At 43.5% G+C, this 12576-nt stretch overlaps 1 protein-coding gene across 20 annotated transcripts in view; it reads left to right on the forward strand.

The window, feature by feature from the left end:
* The window catches only part of side-VIII (sidestep VIII), an 83980-nt gene that overhangs the window by 31862 nt on the left and 39542 nt on the right, over positions 1–12576 (forward strand). For 12 of the 20 annotated variants that reach the window (XM_086828026.1, XM_086828019.1, XM_086828032.1 and 9 more), the window contains one exon: positions 1433–1453. The exons of the other annotated variants lie outside the window; for them this stretch is intronic. In XM_086828026.1, the coding sequence (XP_086684152.1) occupies positions 1433–1453 (21 nt within the window). The remainder of the gene's footprint in view (positions 1–1432; positions 1454–12576) is intronic. 20 annotated transcript variants of the gene reach the window in all.

Raw genomic sequence — 12576 nt, forward strand, 5'->3', positions numbered from 1 at the left:
ACGCATACGCCATGTGTAACATGAACAATCTTTCGAGTAGAGAAACTGTGCAGCATTCCGGCATGCCTTGGGCGGAGGTCCTTGGTCCTGCTTGGTCCTCAATCCCGAATGCATATTGTTCCAGTTGCTCGCTCGGCCTTTTTGATGCCAAAGTTTTCGACTGACGCAAATTGCCGGCCTGGGCATATGGGGCGGGGGGTCTTCATAAATTCAGATTTTATATGTTTTCAATTGAATTTCGTTGTTGCGCCAGCCAGCCAGCCAGCCGAAACTTTTTACTTTGGCATTTTAATGTTTTCCAAGTTAACTTTGCCACACGCCGCCACTTCCATCTTCACTTCCATGTCCACTTGCACTGCCCTTGGCTGTGTGCCTTTGCCTTTGCCTCTGCCTCTGACTTTGACTTTGGCTCCAACTCTGCCTCTGGAGTAGTTCCGGCCGCTTGCCGGCTAAGCCAGCTAGGAAAAGTATTTATCGCATTTCTGCGAAAAACAACCTACTCAACATTTTGGGCAGAAACTTGGAAATTATGTTTGGCTTGCCGCTCCGATTCCTTGTTGTCTGTTTTTGGGGTAAAACTTTACCAGTGTTCAGTTGGGTTGCCGCATCGCAGCTCTATAAATGCTTATTTAGAGGCATATCTGATGAGTTAAGTTTCGGCCCAAAACACTGTAAACTTCGATTCAGATGTCTATATCTAAGCTGGTGTCTTGCGAACTTTCGCAAAAGGATTTAACGCCAGATTTACAGGATCTTTCAGCCCGTCAAGTCGGCCTGCTAACTGGTTTTGTTCATCGACCACGCACTGGATGAAGTTGTTTCCTCAGATTTCCCAAGACCATAAAGTTCTGCCTCCGACAAGTTTTCAATTATGCTGGTTTTTGGCAAATCTTTGGCAAACTACAAAATATTCTCTACACAGTTTGGCAACTTGATTGATTTTCATTTGCAATTGTTGATTGGAGTCTTTTCAAGTGGAAATATTTTATATAGTTCTGAGGGGCTTTTTATGGGTTTGTGTTTATGTCACTCAAAAGCTTATTTAAATTTATTTGACTGAGGATCAAGTGTTTGCAGAGGATTTCTTTTATAAAGTTATACGTACTTAAAAACAAATAGTTATTCTAACACATTCAATTTAACAGTTTTCTCAATTAATCATTTATTTATATTTGAATTTTGAAGTGTTTCTTAAGCCTTATTTAAATTTTATTATATGTATTTACCAATAATATAAAATAAAGGTGAATTGAATTCATATTTCATACTTTATTATTATAGTATAACCTTCTTCTTTAGTTTACAAATGTTTATTTTCCTTTCATCATTTTCTTACTTTAAGTTGTATTAACGTTACATAATTTATTGTTAAATATACCTTTGGTTTATTATTTCTTCATTAAACGTTTATTTTGTTTTTCTTTATTTACAGCCTTACTTTTACTTCTAGCTGGTAAGTTGATGACCCATTTAATTTATTTTCAAAGCACCTTTTTTTTGGGCAGCCTTTAAGTTAGGAAAACATTGTTGGTCTTTAAGCCAGGCCAACCCAAACAATTTGGCCATCAGATTGACCGGGCCAAGCGGAAAGGCGGCGGCAACAGCTGCGACCACGCCCACAACATGAATACAAACACGAAGGCCCCAGTTAAAAGGCATCAAAGCAGCTAAAAAATCAGCTTTGCAGGGCTAGAGGGCAGTCGAGGGGAAAAAGTCAAGATTCAGCGAGGATATATCTCACTGAAGCCAAGGAGGACACAGAGGAGCAGAGGAGAAAAAAAGTATACCAAAACAACTTTCAGCTGGTCAAAGTCCTTGGCCATGGCTATGTGTGTGTGTGTGTGTGCGTGTAGTTGACCGAAAAAAAAACTTTCCCTCGAAACTTAGCCCGAGAGACTGAAAAATTCCAGTGCAATCCAGGAAGAGAGCTGACAGCGCGATGAATGACAAGCAGCGCCAGTTCAGTTTGTCAAGAGTTTTCTTTTGCTGCTCGATTTCCTTGCTTTTCGTTTTTTTCCCCCTTTTTGGCTTCGTTTGGTTTTGGTTTTTGCCGCTTTGGCGATTGGCTCTGAGTTGGCCAGAAAGTCCTGGCCGCTGGGTGAGTGGCCCACTAGTCCGTGGAAGTGTTTCGGCGGCCTCAAAGAAAGAAAAGCGACTGTCGCCAGGACAAGAACTCCGCCTCGTCCTGCTCCGCCTGTTGTGATTTTTGGTCTCCCTCTCTCTCTCTCTCCCTATCTGTTGTCAGGTTTCCTTTTTGTTTGCCCGGGAAATTCTGCCTGTTTGCCTTCGGCCACACATAAATGCGTGGCCATACTTCATTCATTTCATGGCTTGGCAAGGACATTTATCATCTGCCCCTCGAGTGCGTCACAAAAAGGCACAGCTTCTCCTCCATGGCCTCCGTCCTTGTTGATATTTCTATATTTTGCGGGAAGGCTGAGTAAATACTCGCCCCCAGCAAACAAAAAAAAATTGCGCAAATTTCACCCAAAATGTTAAATAGAATTCGTTTTACTTACTCACTCGCCCCCGCGATTCCCCGATGGCTTTTCCCTCGACCGCATTTCCTTCGCTGCCGTTATTCATGGCACTTTTTGCCCTCTTATCGCTCGTGTTATTTTTGTATATGAATTTCTGCGGTTACATCGAATGCTAAGGAGCAATTGCCGGGGCGAAAAAGTGGAAAATTTTAAGCCTACTTGAAATTTATTTGGACTCATTATGCCTGACAGTTTGCAGATATCAAGGCGGTGTGAAAAGGCCGAGATAAATTCATTTCGGAGCTGGGACGCTGGCTCGACTGGCGGCGAGCCATTAAAGAGTTTGCAGTCCCAGTCCTTGGCCGGCTTATGGTTTAAGCCCATTGAACGGGATCGAGTCGGGCTTAGGCGGTGAGCCTCCTATGCTATTTTCAATAGAATCCGACCCGGACCTCGACAGACTCACTAATGAACAAATAAAGCTTAGCGGGCCAGGGAAATAAAACCCAAACCGCATTAATAAATCACGCCGAGAAAGCGAGAACAGAACACAAATAATGCAAATGCCTAGCGACTGGCGGCGAGAGGGAGGTCCTTCTATATCTGTTTGTAGAAATGACAAAACACTTTTTCCCTTCCAATCTCCATGTCTGACTTAAGGGATTTTCCACGCAAATTCCGCAGGATGCATAGCATGGCCTGGCATGGCATGGCATGGCATTCGTTGTCCTCATTCTAGAAACACTCCCCACTCCAACAGATGAATATGCCATGGAGTCGTCACCAGTTCCTCGGCAAAGTTATGTCTGCTATCTGCCCCAGAAAATCAACAGAAAAAATCAAACAACTTCGTTGGCCCAATCCGGGGGAAGTTTATTGTCGGCAACTGGCAACTATTATGCCATGCTAATCGGCTTAGACTGATTCCGGACTCCAGTGTCCCTGGGTCCAGGGTCCTGGGACCTGCATCCTGACCAGGTCTGTGACTCGAGCAAACACGGTTGGCCAGCCACCGAAAGATGTTGCCATGTGGGGCAGCCTGATTGTTCATTTGCCACACGCGCCATAAACACAAGCCACACACAGGCACACAGGAAAAACAACAGATTGGGTTTGGGTTTATTATCTAAGGAAAGTTATGAAAAATTTGAGGTATTTTTGCTATATGAAAATATATTTATATCTAGAAAAATTTATAAAACCTATAAGATATGTTCTTCTACTCTGGGTACAGTAAATTACTAACTTTAGATGTCTTTACAATAAGCAATTTTCTCCAAGTATTTCTGGTCCTATTCTTACATTTCTTTCTAAGATCCTTTCTACAAAATTTAGCTTTATTTTTTTTAGTATAGAATTTTCTCTTGGTGCATGACCTCAAGCTAAAGAACTCAAGCGGATACCTGCTCCGTAGCCGTGTGTGTGTGCTTGGAAAATTGCGGCCTGCCCTCATTTGGCTGACAGCTTAAGACGGCAGCCATCGCAGAGCAGCCCCAAAAACAAGGATTTCTCCCTTGTGGCTGGGAAAAAATCAGGGGGGTGTATGTGAGTGTGCTTTCGTTAGCATTCCGTGTGGAATTTGATACTTGATTATTTGTTGCTGGCCTCAAGCGTGCATAATATATCAAAGTGGCGTCAACGTCAACCGGAGATGTTCGGCCGAGTCCTCGCCCGCTCGGTGGCTCGATCCTTTTGGCCCGACATGTGTAGACATCGTGTGTTGGCTGGAATCTTGTTTTTAGTTACAGTTTAGTGTTGGCCGCATAATAAATAAATAAACAGTTGACTCAGACCTGCCGCCTTCTCCACCTGCGGGGCATTGGGCTAGCCCACGGCTCCTGTCAGCTCCTTTCGTGCATGTCCTGCCTCGTTTCGTATGCTAAAGAGCCGCCTGCCAGGGATGCGGGAATTCCTCTTAAAGCTTTCCCCTCACTCTCTCTCTGTTTCACTGGCTGCAAAATCAGATTCAGCCCATGAAAATTTTTACCCAAAAAAATGCCAAAAGTTTTTCATTAATCTTTGGCAGTTGTTGTCGCTGTCGAGGATTTGCATACTTAAGTTGTTGCTGACTTTATAAACAGGGGAATTTAAGAGCATTTTTTATGCCGGCCAACAGCAACAGTTGAACTTTTGAAAAATAAAATCCGACATGGTATGTGCTTATTTGCGAAATATGCATGAATTTAAAGTTTTTCTGTGCAATATCATATTTATTTTAAGGCCTTTTTATATGCAATTAAATATATATAAAATAGATGAAGAGCATCCCCATAATACTGATATAAACACATTGTCTGGCAGCAAACATAACTTCCCATTGATTTCCTACATAATCCCTGTGCACTTGCAGCGGGGATCTGAAGAAAATTCCAGACAATTAGTGCTGGAAAATCCTATTCCTGGCTGCACTAATCATTGAGTTTCAGTCCTTCAGGCCTATGGCTGAACACTCAAAGAGGCAGACAAGCCTCCTGCTGGGCCAGAATCCTTGCGGGCTTAAGGCTCTAAAGCCACGTGATGCCATGACATAGTTCCGCAAATGGCAACTGTAACTTGCAATTGCACATGTCAGGCCTAAGGACTAAAGGACTAAGCCCCGGGCACACAAACATACATCTCGGTCGTAGACACCCGCACACATTCATAACAATTTGTCGACCAAGAATGTAGCCAAAAATCTCGTACTCTCTCTCAATTGTTATACAACATTTAGGGTCATTTGCATACAGAACCTAAATTAAAATTTGACCGAGCCGAGCTGAGCAGCACACACATCCTTTGATGTGGCAGCAGCTTTAGCCTTTCGCTCTGCAATCTCGCCCCGAACCCCTTGGCCAGCGGGTTATTTAATTCAGCAATCCAACCGACAGTTGTTGCACTTTTCTAATTAGACGAGCCAGGACCAGAGAGGTGGGGGAAGTCGAACCAGTGGCCAGTCATAACAAAAAGTTAATTAAACATGTAATTGTTGCACAAAGCGAGCAGCGAGCAAAGATTTCCCCATGAGTGCAGCGAGCAGATTGGGTTGCCGGGATCGAACGAGAAGCTTGTCCTGGATAAGCTTGGAGTTATTATTTGCGAGATTTTCCAGTTGGCCATTTGATTAAGTTGCAACGGTGCAACGGGGTCCTGAATGGCGGCCATTGTTCTACAGGACCAGGATCGAAATGAACGGGAATTAAAACTGGAACCCGGCTAATGGCTGCGACTAGAGCTAGCTAGCTTGAGAGCACAATAAAAATTTTACAATTCAATTTCGCTTTTATTTCCCAGATATTATGCCCCGCAGTTGCGCCAGTCCCACCCACTTCATATGCTCTCTTTATTTTATTGCCTCAAATTGTTTGTTGCCATTTCGCATTTGTGCCGCCCGGCTGCGCAGGAACATTTAACTTTGTGCAACATGACGACGGCACAAAGCAGTAGAATCTAGGGGGGTTGGAAAATGAAAACATAGCGGAGCAGCAACTAAAACCAACTATACTTAAAAAACTGAAACTAAAACAGCGCGGCGACAGCGACAAAAAAAAAGTTGTCAACTCTCTCCAGTAGCTGTTTCGGAGGAGTGGAAGGTGGCGAAGGACTCCAGATTGGGGGTGGGAGTGGCACATAGCTCCACTTTCTGTTCACTTTGAGCTCCAGTCGAAGTAAAGTCAAGTTACGCGTAGAACTCGGTGGCCACGGGACACGGGTAGCCAAGTAGCCAGGCACACACAGGACACTAGTAGAGGATGCACACAAAAAAATGGAGCAGGGAAAAGAACATAGAGATTGTAGGTTTTGACCAAGAGATGCTCACTAGTACTCCATGTCGTACAAGATTGTATGTTATAAATAATGCAAAAGCAAATTTAGTTATATGATTTAATACTTTAAAGTATAGTTTTGGGAAAATCATCCTTTTATAGTTTGCCGAACTTCTTTAAAGTTAAATACCTTATTATCTTAACGAAAAGTAAACTCATTTTCCGTGAATTTAAATTCCAATAAATTCCCATATATATTAACTATATAAATATCCTTTTTTTTGCAAAATTTCTTATCATCTATTACCAAGTTTCTCATAATTCCATCATTCCTTTTCCTCGAACAATTACTGAGTACCAAGAAGACAGCGAAGCGGAGAGTAAAGAGTGGCGAATGGCAAAAGCACATTTCAGCTTGAACTCCCACGGAGACCCGGGCGAAATGAAATTGCCAACGTGAAAAGTGTAGAAAAATGCAGGCAGCGGGAAATGGTACTATGTAGGATGGGGACGAGGAGCTGTTGCTGGGATTGGAATCCTGGTGGGAGTTGGCCCAAAGGATTGGGGCTAACAACAGACTGCTCCTGTCGTGCGTCTGCCGCCTGTTAAACTGCAAAGTAAACGGACAAAATGTTAAATCAAAGCCAAACAAAAGAGGCGTAACGCGCCGGCAAAAGGTGCAGTGGGGGAGGAGCAGGAGAATCCTGGACAGGTGGCTGTTGGCCAGGCCAAGTGGGATATCCCTTGAGGAAAAAGTTTTGCGTGCACTTTTGATAAGTTGAGTGCGACTCTCGGGCTCTAGTTCCAGGCTTAGATGATATTCAATCCAATAAACTGATAATAAATATTAAAGTTTGGCAGCGCATATTGGTGTGTAAAGTCATTTCAGTTTTCAGTTTCAGTAGCTGCCTGGAAAATCCTTTAAAATTTCATTTCACGAAATGTATGTCAACCTGGCATTTGCCGAATGAATCTTTTAGTGGGGCATTAAGGCTGCTGTGGCATTATTAATGCGGCTTCATTATGAAATTGTGCAACAAATAATAAATCGATTAAGCAAATATTTGCCAGTGCTAAAAGCGTGAATTTTTACAAATGTGTAGCAGTTGGTCCTTTTTTTTTGGCCTTAACTGAGGGACAGGATGCGGAAGGGGTCTCTCTCTCGGTCCAGCCATATGCATTTTCCGTGCGTCATCCATTTTAATATTTCAACAAAACCAGAAATGACGCTGTAAAACCGACGCGGTTATATGTCAAATATTCCCCCCAAATGCATATGCATGACAGGGGTTGTGACAGTGGGTCCGGGCGGGCTTTTAAATTTTGCATGTAAATTCCATCGCACACACATGAGAATATATATTTTGCTTTATGCCCCAGCATAAGAGAGCGAGGGGAACTGGGACCCCGCTGCTGTCTGGTGCATTTTAATAAATTTATGATTTTATTTTGAATTTTTTACCCCACACGAATATGTGTCATTCGCTTGACAATTTCCCTTAAACCAGAAAAAGGAGCACCAGAATCGAAACATACAGAACAGAAAAAAATAGAGGAGAAAGGTCCATAAATAACGAAGCATTTTACTTTGTATTTGCTGGATGAGATTTATAAATGCGTTTCTGTTTGCCGTTGTTGTTTCGCCAAATCGAGGAGAAATTTCATCGCGATGCCCGTGCCACATTTCATTGAACGAAATGAAAAAATAATTGAAATATTTGCCAATCAGCAGAGCGAACCAATGCCAGAGAGGAGAGCAGAGAGCTCACAGCTCAGAGCCCAGATAAGGCGAGCATTTCCCAGGAATTCCCAATTGCTGTCTGCGGCACGTTAATAAGCTCTTTGTTGACACGCACACAAACAGCCAGCTCCTTCGCAGCCCAAGGACTCACGTGCACGTGTGAGGGTGAGTGTGTGTGTCTGTGTGTGTGTGTGGGCAAGGACCTTGTGTTATCTGCGCTGACATTGTACTGGCCCTTTCAGGCTGTCATCTGTGGCACGGGTCCTGGCGGGCTGTCGATTATCGAGTCGAGATTATTAACCTGTCAGTTTAGCGCTTTGTCTTGCCAATGCCACTGCCAACTTGGTCCTTTCGTCCTCGGCAACACTGACAGCTGCAGAGCATTAATGTAAAATATTTGTTTTATTGGTAACAAACAATTTTTTCCAATTCTTTTCGGTACTAATTTTCGTTCTTTAAGGTTCAAGGAAATATTTTAGCCACACAAGTGAATAGGGTACATGTTGATATTACAAAGATTAGATTTTAAAAATGGGTTTTTATATTTGAAGTAAACTAAATCATTTAATCCAGAGTTGGCCAAGTTAATCTCCTGAAAACTCTTTGCAAAGAATCTGTAGAGTAAAATTGTTCAAGTTAGAATTCATCTAATGGACCCTGAAGCTTCCTCCACTTGGCCCTGAAATTTAATAACAACAGAATGCAAATAACTTCCCACCCATTAATGTAAATTATTACTTTTATTAGGAACAACAGTTTTTCTTTCCACATTTATTCCGTGCTGTGTTTTTTTGTTGCCTTTTTGCTCGCCGGGAATCGCATTCGAAACGGCGGATTGTGAAACCTCGACACCGCCACTGGCCCATAACAGTAACAGTAACAATGGCCGTAACAACGGTGGCAGCCATTCCAGCCATTCCAGCCCTTCCAGCCATTCCAGCAGCCATTGCAGCCATAATAGTAACAGTTACAGGCGCACAACTTGTACATGGGTACATTGTAGCCGGTACATGGCAATTGCAATTGCAATTGCAATTCCCGCACGAGTGCGGCTGCTTTTAAATTTTAATTAACTCAGCGCGCCCGGCTGCGAGCAAAAACAAATCCGAGAGTCCGCCGCTGTCGTGCAGAAAAAGTTATTATTTATTTCATGTTATTTTGTGCTGTTTCAACGCGCCATAAACGAGCGTCCGACTGAGGCCACTGACTTGGCCCAAAACTGGCCAAACAGAGAAGAGGGCCAAGTGCCAAGGATGAGGTGATGGACTGCAACTAGGCTGGTGGCCATTGCCATGTTCATTTATTTATGAGCATTTTACACAGACACACACATCCAGAGAGAGAGAGAGCGGCACTTTGAGGAAACTTGTCTGGAAATTATGTAAATTTTTCAGTTATTTTTCGTAGATTCCTGCCAGAGCCGGGTTCGGTTTAGGTTCCATCTCGTTGCCCATGTCCAGCATGTCCTTAAAAAGTGCCACCGTCGCCTCTGGCCGCTCCCTTTGCCTGCCATTGTTGTGGCTGGGGTCAAAAGTTCAACTGCTGTTTCGTAGGTGGCCCTTGTCAACGCAGCTTTTGTGTCTGTGCCTAGAATATATAACCCATTTTTGGCTTTTCACAACAACCGGCCAGGCCAGCAACAACAAATTGCCATCCTGCGGTCTCAGGCACATGCAAAATTCTGGGCCACTTCCTGATCCTCGTTCCCGTTCCCGGTTCAAGTCCTGGTTCCTCTGCAGGAACCCTCCCGCACCCATTGTTGTTCAGGCAAGCGAATCCCGACAAGAGTTGACTCAAATTGCATTCGGTGTTTGCTTTAGGCCCCTCCAGCTGACATTTACTGCAGGACTCAGCATCAACATCAGCTGAAGTAGTATTTTTTGTTTTTGGTTACTTAAATGTACATCATTTCCATTTCAATTTCATAATTGTATTTGCTTTTTACCTGTACGTTGTGATGTATGAGCCGGGCCGCCAAGGAATGTGACAAATGTGAAAAATGATTGAATGTCTTCCGCTCGTAATTTGAATTTGAACTGGCCGACCTGGAGCCGGAAGGAGACGAGACAGAGAGACACGGGCTTTCGGCCTGATTAAAGTTCGGGTGAAAGGAAGAAGAAGGGGGGGAAAAGGCTTTAACCTTTGGCTAACCCATGTCAAATCGCCCACGCCACACTTGTGTCTGGGCCCTTATCCATTTAATTTGCCTGACTTATTGTCTCGCAATCAAATATAAATTTCCTTAAATCGAAATTAGACGCACAAAGGCCATTAATCTTTTGCCCTCGCCCCCCATTATCCATTATCAGGGACCGACCAGAAGCTCTGGCTGGAGTTTGTAAGCAGCTAATCTGGCGAATGGCGAATGCAATCTATACGCTCACACACTCCACGAATTATTTATTTTAAATTGCAAAATTGTCTGTGGCCAAATCGGTTTTCATATGCTCTCGCTCCTGCCCTCGCCCCCTGCATTTATGGCTATTGTTTTATGCCATTTTGTTTGTGTTTTCAACTAGACAATAATAATAACAAATACAGGCAGTCGTTTATGGCCGTTTATGTGACTTTATTTACGGGTTTGTTGTCTGCCGCTTTTTTGGTTTTTATAATCTTTTAGACGTTTTTTTTTTCTTCCTTTTTTTGTGGCATTTTTAATTTGATATTTATCAATTTGGGTTTTATCTGCTTTTGTATTCGCTTTGATTGTGTCCCACATAAGTATGCTCTGCCGTCTGGAGTTTTTCACTGCCAATTACATTAGTCCTTTGGCTTGTTGACTTGTCTAGAAATGCGTCTAATGGCTCTTGAGTTGACAAAAGAAAAATCACGGGAATGGGAAGGAAGTTCGACATCTTCGATACCCTGTAGGTGAATATTAACAGGAAGAGATTTAATATCTTTAAACTTAATTAAATTAATCCAATCTGCAAGAAAGGGAAGATTTGAAAGCACTTTACATGTTAATAAATACTCAAAATGTTAGTAAAATGTTTATAAGCTCACAATCATCTCACTCTCTTTCTTCAAATTACATCTTTATTTCCCCCGAGTGTTTATTTAACTCGATGTTAAACCAACCCAAGTTAAGCTGATAACCAGACATTAGACACAAAACATTCGAGGCACACTTTCCCACAGCTGAATCCCGGCACTCATTCATTGTTTGGCACTAGTTTCGCCCCCAAATGTCATTCAGATTAAATTTGGCGTGAAAGTAGCATTTTAAAATTGTACAAAATACTTAAGACGAAGGCGAAGGGTTCGTTGTGTGCGTGTGAGCTCGCGCAGAACAACGGGAATGGATGCTGGTGTTGTTGTGGCTGACATTAAAGGCAAAAGGCGCGAGTGGTGAAGCAACAGTCGGGCTCAGGACGTGCCACACACATACAAATGCCACACAGCTGTACCATAACTTTGTAGTCTACTTTGGGGCGGGAACACCCACATGGATGTTTATGAGAGGCAGCACGTGACGGGAGGAGCGAAAGGACTCGCAGCTTGGAGCTCACAGCAGCTCAGTATGGCTCAGGACTCAGGACTCAGCACTCAGGACTTTGGGCTCTGGGCTCTGGGCTCAGTGGCGGGCTTTCCTTTCTGCCATTCCTTTGTGGCGCACGCACTTTGCCTTAAACAATTGTTTGCACCACCTCTCTCTCTTTGTGTGAGCCGCCTTTTCCGGCGCTTTTCCCATGTGTCCGTTTCCAGCTGAAAAGGAAGGTCTCCGTGCTAGCCGTGTCCTGGGCCTCATTTTGCTTTTTTACGTAAGTCGTAAGACGGCGGAATCTGTTGTTTGTTTTCCCTCGGTGGGAGGGATTGCGTTGTCCCTGCCCGGGACTCGGTTTAAATCAATGCTAAGGATTTGCCGCCGTTTAGGCGTCCAGTTTTGTGGATTCTCTGGATTCTTTGGGTTCCCAGACTCAGCCAGGCCTAATTGATGCGCTTTTACCTAATGATCGATTCGAATTATTGAGAAATTTTGTTGTAATAACCCTAAAAAGTCTGAACCGTCAAAGCAGATTTATTTCAAAATGTTGACGGAGCGCAAATCCGATCCGATATCGAAAGACACATCAAAGCAGTTGCCTAGTCAACCAGCCGCAGAAAAATGGAATCGTTCCGACCCGCTCCCTTCAATAATTCGGGATGCCTGCCTGCCAGCCTCGCCATCTGTTGCGCCCGTTGTCCTGGCTGCCACATGCAAATGTTTTGGGATAAAGGAGACCGAAAAACCCCAACACAATACAACACAACAAAACTGAACACAAATGTGGGGCTACTTTGTGTCTGATTGTCGGGCTGTGAGCGAGTGTTTGCGGGTTTATTCCCCTGCTTTGTGGGTTTATTTTCGGCGAAAAATAAGATGAAAATATTATGTCACGGCAGCTATATATATATGTACCTTTTTTTTCGATAACCATATTTACGCCACATTCCGCTCCAGTCCTTGTACCCCTCAAAGCTGAGAGAGCTCAGAGAGAGTGTGTACATAAAATATGGGGCCATGTTTTGGCCAGCCATCGGCATTATTTATGCCGCCATCCGCCTACGTGCATTGTTTGGCTAATAAAGCAAAAAAAGGATGGGCACGGAAGCTGTGGGGATATTT

Source organism: Drosophila serrata, unplaced genomic scaffold (genome assembly GCF_035046125.1).
Source record: "Drosophila serrata isolate PLE 108 unplaced genomic scaffold, ASM3504612v1 contig_184, whole genome shotgun sequence".
In the NCBI taxonomy this organism is placed as follows: domain Eukaryota; kingdom Metazoa; phylum Arthropoda; class Insecta; order Diptera; family Drosophilidae; genus Drosophila; species Drosophila serrata.